Source organism: Vicugna pacos, chromosome 34, assembly GCF_048564905.1.
Source record: "Vicugna pacos chromosome 34, VicPac4, whole genome shotgun sequence".
NCBI lineage: Eukaryota > Metazoa > Chordata > Mammalia > Artiodactyla > Camelidae > Vicugna > Vicugna pacos.
In genome coordinates, this window is record NC_133020.1 from 19,659,084 (window position 1) to 19,678,930 (window position 19,847).

A 19,847-nucleotide genomic window follows, 5' to 3' on the forward strand; every position below is an offset into this window, starting at 1 on the left:
CCGAGATTCTGACTTCCGACCAGAGTCGGGATCTGCTGGAGAAGGCGACCTGACTGAGTTCCTCACCAAGACCTAACCCCAAGGGTGGGGGTCAGGATGGATCAGGCTGCCTGGGAGCTCTGAGCACTCTGGAGAGACGCGCTTTCTAGATCAGAGGCAGGCCCAACTCAGTCCTCGGCTGCTCAGTAGCCTGGACCACCACCCAGGCCGCCTGGACCACCTTGGCCTTGACAGACCTGGCAGCGCCCCCCACACCCTCGCTGGAGTCGGTTCCTCGTCTGCACAGCCTGTCCAGCTGATTCGGGCCGCAGGCCGTTTCTCAGGAGCAGGGGGGCTCTTCAATTCCTGCCCCTGCCCGGCCGCCGTCCTGCGGCTTTCTGTCCACACTGACTTCCCTCAGCTCCAAGCGGGTGTCCAGACCAGGCTGCGTCTTCCAGCCTGACAGACGGCCCCAGCTGTGACACCCGGGACCCGACAGAGCCCGAGGGCTGGTGTTGGGTGCTGTGGGAGGGGCGTCGCCCCCTCGGCCTTGCCGCCGGGTCGGGCAGCAGTGGCAGCGTCGTGGGGATGACGTTTGTGGCGAGCCTTCGCTGCATGGTTCTTGAATGTCGGCTTGCCTCAGGATGAGCAGGGAGCCTCCATGGAAGGTGGATTCCCCGGTCCCTCTCCGAGGGAGCCTACGTCAGTGTGCCTGGGGAGGGGGGACCCAGGAACGCGCATCTTAGCGCGCGTCCCCAGGGCTGCTGGTGCAGGCGGGCCCCAGACCCCGCGCGGAGAAAGGCCGCCCCACTGGCCGCTTCTTCCAGAAGGTGCCAGCCTGCAAGGGGCACTCCCGGGGCCCTTCCAGCCTGTAACTGTGCGCCTGCTCTTGGCGTGGAAACACGAGGTTCGCAGTGCGGGTTGGTGAGGCTGTGGCTCAGCCACGCACGTGTGTTTTTTAATTGGCGTGTTATTTCCTGAAGCCGAAGCGCGTTGTTAACATCGCCCCGCAAGCAGAGTGAAAGGCGAGGGCTCTGTGCGCTGTTGGCGGCGTGGACATGATGTGTAAACCTGACTAGTGAAAAATGGTTTGCTTGATAGGACAGGATAAAGCTGCAAAGCTGGTTTATACACGGCAGCAGAATCTCATTAGGGAGAAACCATCCATCTTGAAAATCCAATTGGCGATTTTACAACCTTTGCAGAATTTTCTGCGAAGTCTTATGTTTTCCTTTCATTCAGCTGTACTTCAGGTTTCTCTGTGTGTGTGTGTTTGGGTTGGAGGGGGTAACTAGGCTTATTTAATTATTTTTTTTTTATTTTTTTAATGGAGGGACTGGGGATTGAACCCAGGACCTTGTGCATGCTAAGCACGCACTCTACCACTGAGCTAGACCCGCCCAAATTTGTTCAGCTTTACTCTAATCATGTGTGCGTGTGTGAGAGAGAGACAGGCAGACAGACAGAGACGGGGACAGAGAGGCATCAGACAGACTGAGAGAGACTGATTTCGGGGGAACAAGAAAATCCCAAGTGGATTTTTCTAGTAAGAGCTTCCTTCTGCTGCCGGAGCCTGCAGTTACCTGGAGAAGGAGGCAGGGGGCAGTGTTGAGTCTGAGTCCCTCCTACTGGCCTCATCCCAACCGCAAAGCTGGCGCAGGCTGAACTCGCTTCCGTTTTCTTCTCTGGCAAATAGCAGACTCGTTGAGATGTTTCTGGTCCAGGGTCTTCACTCTGTGATCAGAGGATGAGGGGCAGGTATAGGGGAGACACAGGAAAGGGGTCAGTCCCCCACGATCATGGCCCTCTCTGTCCAGCGGTGCAGTCGGTCGGCCCCAGTCCTCGCCCCAGTCCATGCTCGTGCCATGATGGACAGACCCCAGATGGAACTTGGATCACTGCAATCCTAAACACAGACGTTTGGCGTTGGCAGCTTTAAACCGAGGATGCTGGGAGGACAGTGTGGTATTGCAGATGGACACGTGACTGGATCGAGGCCTGGATTCTCCCCCCCACCCTGGCCCGGGAACCTGGCTGACCACAGACCGGCCACTTTGCTGCCTCGGCCCTCACTCCCTTCCTGTGGGACACAGGAGGCTTTCGAGCGCGCAGTCTGTGATGAGAAGGAGACCCTTCCTCTGTCTGCATCTGCCTTTCACCAGACTTTGCAAACCAGAGATAGGCATACCAGACCACTACCCATCCACACAGAAGCACAGAAAACCAGAGCAACAATTCTCCAAGGCCAGTGGCCGTTTTGAACCGCAGTCTTGAGTTCCATCTCCTGAAATTTATCTAAAATGTAGACAAATAGCCATTTGTTCTGTCCAAGGTCAAGACTCCACCTCCATTTAGGGAGAAGACGCTACATTTTTCCTGGAATAATTTCAGCACATCCTGTCTGGAGCCTAGAAGCTGGACCAGGTGACATTCTGAGATCCTTTGTCCCTAATCAAAGGCAAAGCAGAGGAAACAGGAGAAAAATATGTTGACCGAGTAATATTCTGTAGCAGGAGGGCCTTGGCCTGCGTTCCGTGAGCTGGAACCCCAGTGGTGCTGAGTGTTAGCGCCGTCCTCCAGCTGGTACCTCAGCTCTCTGGGCGCAGTGCACTCTGTGAAGGTTAATTGATTTCCCGCGCCTGTGGGAGGCTGGCAGGGTCAGTTCTTGCTCCCTGCAAATTATCTCTGAAGGCCTCTCAGAATGTAAGCCTTGTAATTACCTGAGAATCACTATTCTCAGCCCTCCTTCCTTCCCACGTGTCCCATCCATAACTCTTCAGTCCCTCTGTTCCTGTTCACATGCACAGCCCATGCACGCGCGCGCGCACACACACACACACACACACACACACACACACACACACACACAGTCATCCTTCAGAGAGGTGCATCTTCTGAACTCAGACGCCCTGGATGGTACAGCATCCTCGAGCTGGGACCTGGGCCTCTCAGCCTGGCGCTCAGGGGGCCCCACCCTTTCAGACCCATCACAGCCCGAGCAGCATCCTCAGTACCAAAGTGTTGTCCTTCCCCCAGCTGAGGAAAATCTCCCTCTTCTGGACTCAGCCTTTCTTAGCTTTTCCCCTGAGGACCCTACACCCTCCCCACCATCGCAGCAGGGGGCCCTCTCCCGCTTCCTGCCTCAGCCAGGGCTCTGCAGTCACAGGTCACAGAATTGTGTCAGCTGGAGCTTGCAAAGGGCCTGCTTCGTGGTGTGTGGCTTCTTCTGCCTGCTCCTTTCCTCCACGCCACTTCAGCTGGACTTGAAGTTCATAAATGCTCAATTCCTGGTGTGCAGAGACCATTCTGGAAGTCCAAATTGTTTTTCCCCAAATGTGGCTTTACGAAGAATTTAATCAGTACTTTGTAATGTTGGTGGCGACCCAGTGGATCTCTCTCCACACAGTCTTCTCTCCTGAGCCACCCCTCTGTGTCCGTCCCATGTCTTCTGTCCCTCCTGCCTCCCTGCTTCTGCACACATCCCTGCACACATCTTCACACAGCACACACCAGACGGCTGCGTGATTTTCCTTCAGTTTCTACTTGCTTATTGGCTGACATCTGAAGGAATTTTAAGAGAAACAACTTTCAAAATGGGATCCCCAGGCCTCTGGAGGATCAGAGAACTTATTTAATTAGAATGTAGTAAATGCGGGCTCTCTGCTCCCTGTCACGCTGGACAAGCATTATCTGACTTAGTCCTGGTGACTTCTTTCTGACATAGCTGTTACCACCTGATTTTCCAGATGCAGAAAACCTCAGGCTCGCTGACATAAGATGGCTTGTCCAAGGCCAGAAAGCTTATAAGTGTCAGAACCATGATTTGAACAGAGACTTTCTCACTCTGAGTCTCATGAACTCTAAGCCAGCTGTAGCTGTCAGCAGGGGATTATGGCCTAGACCACCCTGGACTCTGCAAGAGGGGCTATCCAGCCATCACAGGGAGACAGAAAGGAGAGGGTAAATAGTCGTGATCATGACTATTACCTACTCTCCCTGGCTCCTCATACGTCTGTCCTCTGTCCCCCTGAGAACTCATGTTTGTTTCCCTCCCTCTCTTTTCTCTCTCTTCTTTTTCTCCTCCTTCCTCTGTTGCTCAAAATAACTGGGCACAGATGGCATAGAATGAAATAATTAAACACATCCCTGGAGGAGCAGAGTGTTTTGAGAATGGCTAGTAGAAGACAGATTGCATATTTATGCCCACATGTTATTAATTAGTAGCTCAGAGAGCTTTGTTATAGATTGTTCTCCTTGTTTTGTTCAACATTTTTACTAATGGCATGAATAAAGGGAGATGAGGGAAAATATTTTGTAGTAATAAAAAAAAGTTCCATCCATAAAGAAGATATAACAGATACAAACCCTTATGTACCAAACAACATAGCAACAAAATACATAAAGCAGAAACTTGGAAAAGCAAAAGGAAAATTGATAAAGACAAAACTTTAGAAGAATTTTAGCAAACTTATCTCAAATTTGACATTCATCTAGCAAAAAGCAGATTAAATATACAAAGTATTTGAAACATCAACCAGCAAGCTGTGGAGTGGTTCTATGAGACATTCTACTCATAGAACTTATGTAAAAACTGATCATATGGGGCTACAAAGGAAAGGCTAATAGATTCCAAAAAGTAAATTCCTTACCAATATATTCTCTTACAATAATACAATAAAACTAGAAACCAGTAGTTTGTATATTTTTAAAAATGTTCCTCTAAGTAACTCTCAGATAAATAATCAAAACCAACATTGTGGATTATTTGGCTTACATTATGATTGAACATTCAAAGTATCAACACAGCTTGGAAGGTCATTGAGCAACCAGTTGGGACCCATTAAGATAGTGACAATCTAGAAAGATGGACTGAATCTAAACAAACATAAAATCTAACAGAATTACATTTGAGACCTTGCCAAAATCCAAAACGCCAGTGGCAGAAACACAAGGTGGGAGGGTGAGGATTCAGTGGTAGCATCTTTAAAACAAAAACAAGCACACAGCCATAAGGTTTAGAGGTTTCAGCTGACAAACGGGCTCGGCATTCATCCACTGTAGTGTGGCTGCCAAGAAAAGTGAATGTGCTTCTGGGCTGCATGACTAGATACGTGGCGTCCGGGTCAGGAGAGCAGTCGTCCAGCTCCCACCTGCACCAATCAGACTCACACACTGGGCATTCAGTGTGGGGCTCCGTGGACTGAGAAGGCTAAATTAGAGTAAAGGGGACGACAGTGAAAAGACTTACAAAGAGGACAAATTCCACGTAAGACGTGGCTGGCAGAAATGGAGAGGCGTGGCCTCAACTCAAGGAGACTCCTTCAAGTCTTAACACTGTTTTAAAATATCTGCAGAAGATGCACAAGGTCATAGAAAGGACATATTTCTATGGGGCAGAATATTCCATAGAAGAAAGAACTGCTTAGAGACCCAGCATTCCCTGCCACTGGGACCGTTGTAACCCAGTTTGGGTGAATACTTGGTGGGGATATTGTAGCAAGGATTTAACACTGGAAAAACAGGTGGTTGGATCAGGCAAACTTTCCAACCCTGCAGGTTTTGAACTCCCCTGGAAGCCGGTATTCCCCCAATGTGGTCCATGGGCTTCTGAGTTTGGTATCCAAAGCCTTAGCTGTATTTCCTACAGATTTGCAGCCTTAACAGTTTGAGCACAGGCCCCGTGGGTGACATAATGTCTGAGTGTTCACAACCTAGTTTCAACAGCATAAACCCAAAAGAAACCACTGTTCAGAGCTTTGAAATGAAATGTTCCGGCAAAGACGTGTGCTGTCCTCGGAGGTCTGGGGTGGGGGGCAGTGCGCTGGGATTGATGGGGAAGTTCTCTTCGAAGAAGACCCCGAAGTCTGTTGCGTGCATCAGGCCACACGAGTGGTTTCAGAGACGGTGGCCACAAGGGGTGGTTAATAAGCAAACATAACGGGCCGCCTCCTTCCTTCGGGGGCAGGACGCGGGGCGCCCGGGGCCGGGCTCTCCCGAGTCTCCCCCTGGGCCTGTTCCCACGGCCGCCGCGGGGCCCCCGGCGGGCAGGCTGCTGGCGCCGCGGCTCCTGCTCAGCTGGGGCCGGTCGCGGATGGGCTGCTCCGTCGGGAGGTGGTGTTGACCAGGCTTTCCGTTCTTCATCTTCCTGATGGCCTCTGACCCTTTCCAAACCCAGCAGCCTTTTCTCCTCGAAACCAAGACCGTCCTCCTTTGCGGGGCGCCGGCCCCCTCCCGCCGCAGCCCCAGACAGCAATTACGACGGTAAATCAGCCCTGACATGTGCTTAGGCTTCGTGGCTTCCACCGCTTTGCCCTCCCGTTCATCATCGCAACGAGGCCGGAGGGAACACCAGTCCCCGGGTCGCAGGAGGTCGGAGCACTTGCCCAAGGTCGCGTGGAGGAAATGAGCCGGCTCTGGGATCAGAACCCCGGTCTCCTGCCCCCTGGGCTGGTTCAGTGATGCGAGGGGTGTGCGTAGGGCCTTCATGTTCCTATTCCCGGGGCTCGGGTGTCCAGCCCTGAGTCAGGGCTCACCCTCTGAAGTCACTCGGGCCTTGGCAGGAGGCCAGCTTTGTTCAAAAGCATTTCCAAAGCGTGGGTTCCGTGTCTGAGTCTGCTGGGGTCTAGGATGCTGGACGCCCACCGGGGTCCCAGGGCCTCTTGGTGGTGGGCACATCCTTTGTGGTGAGGGCTGGGGGGAGGTTCCCTTCAGAAGATCCATCTATCTTTCCTCTATTTCTTTGTTGTTTTGTTTTGAGCAATTTGCAAAGTTACTGACTTCACGACAACAAACTGACATGTGAGCACAAAAAGCATAGGGTTTCTTAATTTAATCAAATAAAATTTCAAGTTAATATAACACATTTAATGACAGTGTTAAATGAATGCCCTGCATGGTTATTAGGCCTGAATGGTAAACAGCTTATATGAATGGTTGTAATTAGTATTGCTTTAACAGCACCAAATCCATTTTTAAGTTTTTCTCATCTCCCTTTATTAGTTCTCTGGTACCCATATGGCTGGAATCACTGTCTCTAAAGTTTTCCTCAGTACCATTCACATCCAGCATCTGAATTTCTTTGCACACAGGAAGAGAAGTCCAGGGACCAAGGGAAGACCATCTTTCTTTCTGGAATTTCCATGAAAACGTATTCATTTGTGTCCCTGGGGTGGCCCTGTTCCACAGCAGGTGCCTTCACTCCCTATTTCTTGCCATTATTTCCTTGTAGTTGTTATGGGTTAGCTAAGAACCAAAGTGACAGTCCAAACGTTTGTCATTTACCAAGACAAGATTTCTCACTCTTAGCCAAAAAGACACGTGTTACTCTGGGGACGGGGAACCCAGTGGTGAACACAGAGCCTCCGCTCTTGGGGTCTTGGAGCGCTGTCCTCTCTCGCTCAGCATTCCCCGGGCCAATGTCATATTCACTCTAAGTCAGGCTGGTGGTCTTGGGGGTCCAACCAAGAAAGGGAGCAAAGACAGATGAGTGACCTGGACCACGGAGACCCACACCAGTTCCCGCGTCCGGGTCTGTTGTGTGGTTTCTGTAGGACTGGAAGGATGCCGATCAAAATGGCAGTCAGTGCTCCCCTGACAGGCAGTGAGTGAGGAAGGGCAGGCAGTGGGCTGCGGGCAGCCTCGGGCAGCAGGGAGGGCGCCGGACCAGAGTCCCGGGGGACATCAAGATACAGGAGGTGTGTATTTGAAGGGTGGAAGGCTCCGAGGAATGAATGCTTTCCCATCCTTGTTGTATTCTTCAGAATCTCCCCAGTACTTCTCAGAACTGAGAACCAGGGCTCTTTCCTCAATTATAAAAGCATGTTTCCTCGAGTAAAGGACGAGGAGGGGCAGCGTTTGCATTTAGAAGGGCAGGTGCCGAAATTTGCGGTAGGTGTGTGTGTTGTGTGTTCAGAACAGACCTTGAGAGCCACGCCATCCACCTGCTTGCTGGAGCCTAGAGCCCCTGTAACAGGAGAGAAAGAGGGGAGGGAGGGAGGGGCCACGAGGGCCTTTCATACACCCTCTTTGGACAGGAGGCGTGAAGACGCAGTCCCCTGGGAATGCCACGTGTGGTCACTTCTGGTCCTGGTTCAGGTGCTAACACCCAGTCCCTCCCGTTTGAACTTGGGGGAGGATCCGTTACTGGGAGAGAAGGAGGAGCTGCCCTGGGGTGGCCCACAGACCTTGTCCCCGAGCCACGTCTGTCTCCGTCTCCGTGCAGGAGCCCAGCTACTTACTTCCTGTCCTGTGGGGCTCTCCAGAGGAGGAGAGGATGCTGAGAGCAGGGGTGAGGACGTGTCAGCACCACCCTCAGCATTTAACCAGCCTCGCCCTGTGCCGAGACGGCCTGAGCCCTTGGCCAGGTGTGGGACCCTTCCTATGGAGGGGTGTGGTGATGGTGGTGGCGGTCACCACCAGGGACCCTCTGGAAAATCTGCTGAGAAGTGCGGGTCACACAAAGTTCAGCACACAATTTCCAGGCAAGTACAGTTCAGACGGTGCTGATGCAGCTAGGCAGAGGGACAGCATCCAGAGGGGGAAAGAGAGAAGCCAAGAAACCAAGCAGAAAAGAAGCCAGCACGACACACCTTTGTGCTGCCGATACCACAGGGATCAGTGGGCAAGCAGCTGGAGAGCGCAGCAGAGGACAGGAAGCTAGAGCCGGGGGAGTGACGGCCAGGAGACAGGAGGACGAGAGGGTTCGGCCGGGCCCCTGGGGTCAGCTGGCCCTGCAGCCTTGGCTGACCTGACCTGCGATGTGGTCACCCTCTCCGCCCGGAGCTCTGGGACTCTCCACCGCGGGACAGGGGGGTCTCGGTGTCAATCTCATCAGACTCTGCTTCTGTCGGCAGGAAAATTGCTGCTTATGACGAAGAAATCCAGCACCTCTATGAGGAGATGGAGCAACAAATCAAAAGCGAGAAGGAGAAGTTCCTCCTGAAGGTAAGAGCCCCCGTCCCGGGGCCTGGCTGCGGGCCGGGCTGAACCCTCACCTGCCCGGACCGCCTCCCCCCACCTAAGCCTGCAGGGCGCCCGCCGCCCACCGCACTGTTGGCTTCCTGTTTCTCTGCGTTGTTGGTTTCTTCCAAGGCAGTCGTCACCTTCAACGTGGTGCATCATTTACTGGTTGGTTTATTCTTATCGACTGTGATCCGCCTGGTCCTTCTAACACGTGAGCCCCAGAGAGGGAGATCTTTATCTCTGATGCACTGACATAGCCGCAGCACCTCCACCATGCCTGGGGCGTAGTCAGCAGGTGCTCGGCATGTGTGTTGAATCAATAAATGAATGAACAAGTGAGCAAACGAAGGAAGGAATAAATGCACAAAAGGATGAAGGTGCTTTACCAGTGGGAGCAGCCTGAAGCCGGGCCTGGGCCTGGGCCGGTCCCGAGACCTACATGGCAGGCGCCCCCAGGCGCACCAGCCCGTCCCGCTCCATGCCCCGCAGCCCCCTCAGTAGACCCGGGGCTTCCCCCTTCCCCTTCGGCACCTAGAGAATTTAACTCCCAGGGCAACGCAAACTCCTCCCCTTCTCAATGCCCAGGGGAGACGTCAGACTCACACCCCTGCTTCTAGCCTGTCCTTCGCCTTCCCCCAAGCCCTGCTGTTTGTCTCGGGAGGTCAGAAGCAGTGACGTCCCCTCCTTTTCCAGGCTAAGCAGGGGGACACACTCCTAAAACAGAGCTACAGGCAACGCTCTATGATCCGTCTTTGGATTCTCCGCTGAGTGGGTTCTCAGCAGAAAAGTCTTCGGTCTCAAACGGTGTTCTCCTGGCTTAGTCCAAGCCATGGCAAAAATACCATAACCCGGTGGCTTATACACAACTAGTACTTATTTCGCACAGTTTTGGAGGCTAGAAGCCCACGGCAGGGGGCCAGCACGGCCAGGTCCTGCTGAGCGCCCTGCTCCCGGCTGCGGGCTGCCCAGCGCTCTCTGTGTCCTCGGGTGGACAGGCAGGTCCCCTGGCGTCTCCGATGGGGGCTCGAATCCCACTGACGTGGGTTCTGTCCTCATGACCCGATCAGCCCTACAGGGCCCACCGCCTGGGGCCGTCACCTTGGGAGTTAAGAGTCAACATAGAATTTTGAACACGGGACCCTGTCACCCGCTGCCTCTCAGCGCAGACCTGAGCTGTTGTCAGGCCCCTTCCCTCCTCCTTGGTGCAGGCTGGTTTGAATCGGTCTTTCATTTTATGCTGCTTCCGATTATCCACACCGCAGCCCCATTTATGATCACAGATGTCCAGACTGAAAGGGCGTCTGAATGCCTCCCAGAAAAAGCCGGCCATGTTCTCCCAGGGCCCCTGCACAGGGTCGGTATTTCCAGACCGCCCCCGCTTGCTTCTTAGGGCTCCCATGCGTTCCGGCTGTGTCCGGCCTCTTGTGTGATGAAGCGGGACATGCAGACAGGACTCAGCTCCTCCCCTTGCAGACGCGGCCAGAGATTTCCAAGAACAGCAGCCTCCCCCTACCCCGGCCCCCCAGATAGGAAAGCCACCCTTTTACCCCAGTGGCCTTCTGCTCAGAGGGGCTGAGCTCTGGGGGGCATTCAGCACCCTCTACCCAAACCATGACTGTAAGTTAAAGGTCGTAGCTAAGGAAAGAGGTGGGCTTCCAGCACAAAGGGTGGGCCAAGGCCCGGGGATGGTGAGTGGGAAGAGGTCGGAGGAGAAAAATTCTCGGCCAAGTGTGCACCAGTGAGGCCGCCTGAGCACGTGGAGCCTGCGCCTCCACCTCTCCCCTCCTGCCCCGGCTTCTCCCTCCTCGGTGCCCCTGAGACCCAAACGCCTTTCAGCCTCAGTGCTTAGATTCATGCTGTTTGCATAAACACGGAAGCTGTGAAGATGTGTTTGGCCAGGCTGTTAAGCCCCTGGGTACACAGGCTTCGCCTGGCCACAGCGTGAGGATGGCGGGGCTACAGTTGAGGACAGCTGGAAAGGCTGGACCCCTGGCTGGATCTCTCCATCTCTCGCGCTGTGAGTCCACGAGGGAAATATTTAACCACCTGCACGTCCAGCTCCAGCATAACAGGCCGCCTCAACGCTCTGTGCCGGCGAGGCAGTGAGACACTGGGAGCTTGTGGGAAGGGCCTCAAGGTCCAAAGGATGGGCGGGCCCTGTGGTGGAGCAGATTCAAGGTGGAAAAAAATCTCCATCCCGGGTGCATTTGGGCCTCATGTGTCGCTCTTCCTGGCTTGGCAGGACACGGAGAGGTTCCAGGCCCGCAGTCAGGAGCTGGAACAGAAGCTGTTCTCCAAGGAGCAGGAGCTGGAGCAGCTGACCCAGAAGCAGAAGCGGGTACACTCCTGTCCGTGTCCTCAGAGGGCCAGACCCTTCCTCCCCCTCGGCTCTGGCTCCTGCCCGCTCTCCCTGCCATTTGCTTAAGGACTTTTTCTTTTCATCTGAGAAGAAGCATTTAGCTATACAAAAGAGAGCATTAGAAATTATAGGTAATTCCAAGATAAAGCCTTCACCTCTCCCGTGCCAGGTGTTGCACTTGGGAAAATTGCCGAGAATTCCCCCTCGAAGTACCTGCAGGCATCATTGCATGCTTCTGCCCAGGAGCCACCAGAAGGCCAAAGTGTAACATGTTTCCTGTATCCTGTGTGAGGCAGGGCGGGGATGCTGAGGTTGGCGGGACACGGTCACTGATATCTGGGGGGAGGCTGTGGACTGTCACGTCTTCCTGCCAGGATGGCCAGGGGTGCCTCCAGGTGGAAGAGGCTCTTCAAAGGTCAGCTTGGCCATCCCGTCTTCTCGTGTGCCAGACAAGGTGCACCAGCGTCCTTTGGGACGGTTCCTGTCACCCTCCAGGATGGAGACAGGCACCTGAGCGCCAGAGACGGGCTGAGTGGTACACTGTGTGGGGTGGTGTCCTTCCACCATGGCTGGGAGACTGATTACCGAGGCACACCTCACGCTCGCAGCCTCCTCTCCAAAGCAAGGGCTCATAGAGGAGAGAGGCCCGGACTCCACTTGGCCTCCTGTTTTGTTTTGTCTGATGCTGGAAGGAATCCAGCCCTGGACAGACCCAGACGCATTGCTTCCATGTGAATAGAGAGGGCTGTTTTTAGTGACACATTAAAGTGCGCTTGAAGACACCCCATGCTAAGGCTGGAGACTGCATCACTCCCGTGAGCACCCAACCTGCAGATTTTGGTTTCTCTCCTGCAGCAAGACACTCTCAGAGCGTTCCCCTCCCCCTGCACAGACACTCCTTGTTCCCTTCCTCCTCCTCACTCCTCTGCATTAAGTTCTTACCAATTAGATTTATCCTCCCCTGAATGATTGCCACTCCACTTAATTACTGCATGCTCGCCTGATTACACAGGAGCCTCTTGAGAATCATACAAGATGCCTTGTTGCGGCCTCCTCCTCCTCCTTCTGGCCACGTTCATTGCACTGAACGTGTGATGGTCTATTTGCCTTGGTTTGAGTCTTCCTCTGGTGAGAGGGCTGGAAGCACTGCACAGCATCATCACCAGCCAAGGAAAGCTGAGGCGATACAAACGCAGGGTTTTCAGTTGCTTCAGGGACGTGAGAAGTGGTGTGTGTCCGGTCTGACCTGTCTGAGCTCTTCCCTGAGAGTTTCCAGGGTTTCTGGCTACCCACACCAAGCTTCTCTGGATTCAAGGCGCTGAACTGGCTCAGCGGAGAGGAGGAAAGGGCTGAACGGGTGGGCTCTTAGGACTCATGACCGGGAGGGGCGGTTTTAGGAAAACGGCATCACCTCCATCGAGGACCAAGGAAAGGAAATCGGCGTAAAGGAGAAGAGGGAGTTAGGTCAGATCTCAAGGCCACCGATGAGACCACTGATGAGATGATGAGGCTCTCTGTCACCGGGGCAAGGGACACAGACGACGTGGCGTTTCCTTTCCTGGCGGTCTCTGGGTGGCGCCGCTCCCGCGGCCTGTTCGGTGGCCCCGCAGAGACGGGGACGGGACGAGGTGTGCTCTGGAAGCCCGCCTGCCTCCGAGAGTGTGTGTGTGTGAACGACGGGGAAGACAGAGCTCCCCGAGGCTGGAGGCAGTGAGGGGCCGCGGGGCAGGTTCAGCCCAGCAAGCGGGGAAAGCGGCGTGGCGGGGGCAGGCCAGCCTGACCATGGCGGTGCTCACCCTCTGCACACCCCTGGCCCCGGTTCCTTTCCAGCTGGAAGGCCAGTGTGCCGCCCTGAGCAATGACAAGCAGGAAACCAGGGCCGAGAACACCAAGCTGAGGCTCACAAACCAGGAGCTGGCCCGGGAGCTGGAGCGGACGGCCCGGGAGCTGCAGGAAGCGCAGCAGCAGCTGGAGAGCCTGCAGCGAGAGGCCTGCAAGCTGCACCAGGAGAAGGAGATGTGAGTTCAGCCCCTGCACCCCCGCGCTGCTCTCGGGCTCCATCCCCTGCTGTGAGCCTGTCAGCACTGCCCCCACCCTCCCGACCCTTCTCCTTGCTCATAACATAGGGCTGTGGCTTCTTGGAACCTTTGTCTCGGATCCTGAGACCAGTAAGCAGGCCAGCTCTGTGCCAGGCGTTACTGGGATGGATGAGACACGCAGAGTCTCATTCTGGGGAAATGCACTATGTAATTAGACAGACGCTGTCCAGCCAACAGGTGGAAGGCGGGCTGCGGGAGAGCTGAGTGGAGCAGAGACCACGCGTGGCCGTTGTGCTCCGGAGACCTGGGAGACCGAGGTGGTCAGGGCAGAGCAGGGGGACTTCCGAGGGCAGCGTATGGTTCCGTGGGCCCCTGGGAGCTTCCCTCTGCTCTGCCTGTCCTTTTCCCCAACCAGCCCTCCTCTCCGGGGTCCCAGTGGGGAATCCCACGTCTCTCCCGGCCCGGTTTGCTGACAAACTGCGGCTTTCAGTGTCCAGGGCTGGGTCTGCACCTGAGCGAGAGGGGTCCCTGAGGAATGAGTCTCAGGAGCATCCGGCTTTGAGAACAAGTGTGCTCTGAGGCCCGGGGGGGAGGAATCCCACTAGTGTATCCGTTCATTCGTGGATCCGTGCTTTCATTGGCTCAGTCACGTGGCAAACGTTTGTTGAAAGCTACTCAGTTCAGGGACTGTACTGGGCACTGAACATACCTCACTTGGGTGGAAAGTCCAACGTTATCTCATTGGACCTTCTCAGCATCCTCATGTAGCAGCTACTCTTATTATCAGCTCTGATTTACGGACGAGGAAACCGAGGTCCAGAGGTGTTCAGTAACTGTCCCAGGATGTTAAGTGCTGGCCACACGTGGCTGACTCCAGAAAGTGTGTGCACAGGATGGGGACCGGCCATCATTCACACACTCGTGCATTCACTCTGCAAAATTTACCTGTGTGCTTGGTCCCGGGCCGAGCAGGGTATGAAGTCTGATCGCAGAGGGAAGAGCCGTCTTACTCACCCAGGCTTGGTGTTTTCCACATGTTAACAACTCTCCTTGTTCAAAAGCCTTGACCTGAGTGTTGGCAAAATGTTGGTCCATCGGCCTAGATCGCATGGTTCGCTGTCTGACTCACATGTGGGGTGCTGCAGTGGTTGGGACTGAGCGGGGGGAGAGGGGGGAGATGTGTTTGGGTTTGGAGTTTTGCCCGAGTGAGATATCTCCCGCTGAAAAACAGATGCATTCCCAAGCCGTTGACTGAAAGCACAACCAGCCCTGCCGTCCCCACGCTTGGGGCACCGGAGGAAGGACAGTGTATTTCCTTGTAAACAAGCAGAATCCTTTCCTCCTCGTTGAGAGCAGGTCAACAAGGCGTTTGCCTTGACAAATAGAAGGAAGGATTCGGGCTCTTAAAATTCAGTCAAGTCCTAAAAGCAGCAAACATCTACAGGCTGGAGAGCAGCAAATGGAAACGAGCAGCCACGCACCGGAGCCAGGGTAGCGGCTCAGCGTGGGACCGCACTCTTCCTCAAGCCTCATCTTAATCAACCAAGCCGGAGATGCAATCTCTGGAGGCTGGGAATTGAAACACAGGGAAGGAGGGTTAGGAGGGAGAGACAGATGACTGCAGAACCTCAGGACTTGTCTTGCGGCATCTCGTGCAGCCGGAGGGCGCGCTGGGGCCCAGGAGAGCGAGCCTTGTCTGGGGAGGCTGGGAGAGGAGGGCGGCCTGTCCTCTGCAGGGCGGGATCCCAGCCCAGCGGTGCTGATGGGACCTTCATGCTCAAACCCGCCTCTTCATTTGACAAAGGAAAGAAACTGAGGCTCAGAGAGGGACAGCGACCAACCCATAGCCAGTAAGCTCGTTAGGGCTGGAAAACGAGGTCAGAGCCCCGTCCTCCTGACGCCCAGGTTTCCCTGCCAGTGCCCCGCTGCCTGACACTGCTCCCGAGCAGCTGGGCGCCAGGAGCGGGAGCTTCTGGGTAAACAGACTGCGTGGTGCGTTAGCTAGAATTCACAATGGGCAAAATTAATCTTCCTGTGCTCTGAAGGTGCTCAGGGAAGGAGAATGAGATTTTAGAGTCAGATAAAGAAGGAGCAATCAAGCAGGAGCGGTAACAGGAAGGGGGGTTCAGCTGCAAAGCAGCTCCTCTGTCTGTGTTGTTAATTACCTTTCCCTCTGGGTAGGTCGTTAATGACAAGGCACAAATTCGACCGGCACAGAGGGAGGTACACTCAGAGGCTGGCCCCTCCCCTGACTCCTGGCCTCCCGTCACCCCTTGATCCTTCCAGAGTGTTCCTCCGCATACGCAGGCGGGCGTGGACACACACACACACACATTTTTCATTCACAAAGCAGCAGCACACGGTGCTACTTTTGCCTGCATCTTTCACTTGGCGGATCTTTTGGCGAGCGCTCTGGTTTTCATTCCTTCTCATGAAAACAGCCCACAGCTGCTTCCTCAGGCAGCCACAGACCTCTCACCAGTCACTACCACGAAATGGCGAGTTCTACCCCTCACTCCACACATTAGCCAGATGTAAACTTGTGGACTGTCTAGGTTAGAAGGACCTTAAATGTCATTTAGTCAAATATTCAAGTGTCCTTTTTTTTCAGAAATGCTTCTCTTTTTGTTAACACACGAAAAATCTGAATATTTATGTGTGTGTGTTTAGACAGACAGAGGTATGCCTACTAGACAGACGGAGGTGTATTTGCACCACCACATGCCAGGTACGTGTGTGTGTGTGTGTGTGCACAGCTCGGAGGTCCGCTGGTGCTGTGTAAGGAGACCCGCCCCTGGAGCGCCTTATGATGTGGGAATTAGCCCCGCAGTCAAACGGTCTGAGAACCCAGCCCTTAGGTCTCCAGTGAGTGAGCGTCCTTAGCGGGGAAAGCCGTCTGCTCCCGGCTGCCCCCAGAAAGCAGCAGGGCCTGGGGTTGGGGTCGGGGGGCCCCAAAGCCGGGCACAGGCCACCTTGGCTCCCAGGGCACCAGGCAGCTGTGCTGATCCCATGATACTGATCAGAGCAGAGTCCCCAACAGGGATCATGGGAAATGCATTGTTTTCCCTCAAGTTGAAATTAAATCTAATTGGGGATGAAATGTCCTGAGTTTGCAGCTCCGCAGGAGCCAGAGAAGTTTCGTTGCTTAATTGGGATTGTCTCAGGTGAACTTAGACTCTGATTCAGTCTGTTACCGTCGAAAATTGACTTTATAATTGTTCTATAAAAGGGAAAAACCCGCAGATACCTCTTAAGGAATCAGGCGATCGTGAGCTTGGCGGGCGAGTCCCGAGGCCCCAGCCAGCGGTGCTGCTCTCGCCAGCCCAGCAAGACCATCGACTTGGGGGACGTCCCTGCTCAGCCCAGGGTGTGCACAGTCCAGGCAGCCCTGACAGCCCATGGACGAGAGATTTATCGGGCGTAAGGTGCTCCCTGCGGAAAACCATGCTGTGGTTTGGATACGTGGGCCATCGGACCCTTTGCAGTAAGCCTGAGGGACAGTTAAAATCTCCCACCACGGTGCAGAGCCCAGACAGAAGGATGGAGGCAGAACTGTACAGTTAAGCAAGGCTCCTTTTCCAGTGTCACTCAGATCTGCTTTACATTTTTCCATTCTTCTCTGAGTGGGGCCGAATTCCTCGCCTACCCCACTCCTCCATTCCGTCTCTCCTCCTCCCTCCACCCCTGCCGGCCCCTCCTTCCACCCTCTCCCCTCCCATCCTTCCCGCTGCTGTTTGCTGCCTGTGCCCCCAAGCCGGCACCGCGTGGAGGGTGCAGGTGTAAGGAGAGCACACACGGCCCCCACCTTGCAGCCTAAATTGCCCTCCAGCGACCCCACGTATCGCTCAGCGTCCTCTCCCCTCCCTCAAAATTCCTAGGAATGAAATGCTCACACAGTGGTACGAAGGACGGATTACGCTTGATAGCATTAAAGCTCTGCTTTGTAGCTGGAGATAAGAAATCCTAAGTCAGAGAAAGGAATGGCCAACAGTAGAAATTCCAGACATCTGGGAACAGATCAGAGACTGTTGGGGGCAGGTGGGAAAGGAAAAATGATTCTTCAGTGGCTCCTGAAAACAAAGTAAACCAGCATCAGGGGTTGGGAGGGGGGAGCGTGCTGACTCTGATCCCTGACCTCCGGTGTGAGCTGGCAGCGGTGCAGTCATCACTAGGGCGGGCTCTTGGGCCCGGGGCTGGATGAGAACCCTGGCCCAGTCATGGGTCGTCCGTGTGACCTTTGACTGTCTGTGTCTGTAAAGTGGGGATAATGGCGGCTTCCAGACAGCGGCCCTGCGATGACTGGCTGAGATCTGGCTGAAGCCCCTGCGCTGAGCCGTGCTCTGCAGCAGGAGGCCGGCGGGGTCCCACTCGGGGGTCGGGGGTCGGGGGTCTGGCTGCAGCCCCACCTGCCTGGCTCCCGGGCGTGGCTGCTCATCTCTGCCGTCTACCTCCTCCTAGGGAAGTGTACCGCGTGACGGAGAGCCTGCAGCGGGAGAAGTCGGGGCTCCTGAAACAGCTGGATTTCCTGAGGTGCGTCCGCATCCCCACGCCTGAGGTTGAGAGGGGCAGCCCAGAGTCTCCCCCGCCTGCCGGGAGAGCGCTTCATCCCCCTGGCCCCGCCTACTGTTGGGCAGCCGAGGGGCAGCTGAATGCCACCTTTCCGCCACGTTTGGTCCATTCACACGCGCCGCCCCCACCTCCCAGGCTGCACCTCCGCGGGCGGGCGTGGTGTCGCTGGGCACCGGCTCTGGACTCGCTTAAGTGGGAGGGGCCGGAATTTATTGAGCATCTGCCCTGTGCCGGACGCTGTGTCTCCAGCTTCACCAAGCTTGGGGAAGGGGGGCAGTTGTTAATCCAGGAGTTAACTGATGGGGAAGTCAGTGTCAGAGAAGTGAAGCCATTTGCCAAAAGAGCCCCAGATCCTCACTGCTGGAGCAGAACTGAGACCCGTATCTGGCTGACTGTCTTGATCCTGCTGTATTCCGTTCATGTTTGTTGAATGAGTACATGAATCACAGACGGGGCACCAAGGAAAGGGTTTAGGAGTTTCCTCGGTCTGCTAAACCCACTGTGAGGTCAAAGCCCGTGGTCTGGCATTCGTAGCACATCGGCTTGGGTTGGCATACACCCCCCCACAAAAAAAAACAAAAAAACAGCCAACTCAGACTTATGTGGGGGAAGATGAAAGTTTCCCTTTTGCCTCCGGGGTTTCTGAGCTGCTGTGCACACTGCCTGCCAGACAAGGACTTTGGATTCTGGTTTTTAAAGGGCAGGTGGTTTTGAATCAGGGACATTATGACGGCTTTAGGGTTTTTCTTTAAATTTGAAAGCAAGGCAAGGTCGCCGTGTCTGGCATCGCTGCAGCCGCTCAACATAAACGTGCTTCAGCCTGAATACGTTTCAGATCCGCTTCACTCAAGACGTGATTCCAAAGGCTGGGGCCGCGGGAGAGGGTCGTGGTGGCCAAGTCCTAATCCCTGGGAGAGAAGGTCCCGACTCACAGGAAGGTTTCAGCCGAAGGCAGAGAAGGAGATGGGCAAGTCTGAGTTTGGTTTGGTTTTTTTTCCTTTTGTCTATTGTTCTTAGAAAAACTAAAAGGGCAGATTCAGCGTGAGTGCGCAGGGGAGGATGCCGAGGCAGCACGCTGCCACTACTTTGGGTCTTTTTAATGGAGACCAGCATCCGTGCAGAATCCCAGCCAGACGCCTCTCTGTGCCATCGCCTGGCCCCCCAAGTCGGCTGGTGAGAGCCCAGACGCGGAGGGAGGCCCACAGAAGCCCCCTCCCCACAGTGAGGTCACCAGGTAGCGACAGAGAAACCGGGATCAGGGAGAGAGGGAGCTGGGAGTGGGTGGGACAGGAGGACAGCGGGAATGGGGGCGGGGATCAGGACACTGGCTAGGGGGTGACCGGGCCAGGGGGGCTGCCCTCCCAAGGCAAAAGGAAGCACTTTGGGGTGCCCATAGGAACGTGCGCTTTGCAGCTGGATCTGGTTCAACCCCCAGGGCCGCCCCTGGTGAACCGCGTGACCTTGGGCAGTTGTCCACCAGCTGGCGCCTGAATTTTCTCACGCAAACAAACTTATTTACAAAACAGAAAGAGACTCACAGACATAGAACACAAATTCATGGTGACCAGGAGGGAAAGCGGGTGGGAAGAGATAAATTGGGAGTTTGAGATTTGCAGATACTGACCTCTATATATGAAATAGGTAAACAACCAGGTCCTACTGCCCAGCACAGGGAACCATATTCACTATCCTGTAGCGACTATAATGGAAAAGAATATGAAAAGGAGTATGTGTACGTATATGTATGACTGAAACATGCTGCACACCAGATATTGGCACAACATTGTAAAGTGACTAGACTTCAATATACGGGCCAATCATCAGGGCCCCACCCTTGTCCCTGCACTCTCTTCTCAGCACAGCATCTTCTTTTAAAACTTGAGTCCAGTCTAGACACTCCACAGCCACCCCCCTCCATGGCTCCAGATCTCACTGGGATC

General features: G+C 54.8%; 1 protein-coding gene across 2 annotated transcripts in view; it reads left to right on the plus strand.

The window, feature by feature from the left end:
- CRACR2A (calcium release activated channel regulator 2A) overlaps positions 1–19,847 on the plus strand; it is a 95,577-nt gene that overhangs the window by 48,895 nt on the left and 26,835 nt on the right. For both annotated transcript variants that reach the window (XM_072954460.1, XM_072954461.1), the window contains 4 exons: positions 8,832–8,922; positions 11,183–11,278; positions 13,130–13,317; positions 17,797–17,868. In XM_072954460.1, the coding sequence (XP_072810561.1) occupies positions 8,832–8,922; positions 11,183–11,278; positions 13,130–13,317; positions 17,797–17,868 (447 nt within the window). The remainder of the gene's footprint in view (positions 1–8,831; positions 8,923–11,182; positions 11,279–13,129; positions 13,318–17,796; positions 17,869–19,847) is intronic.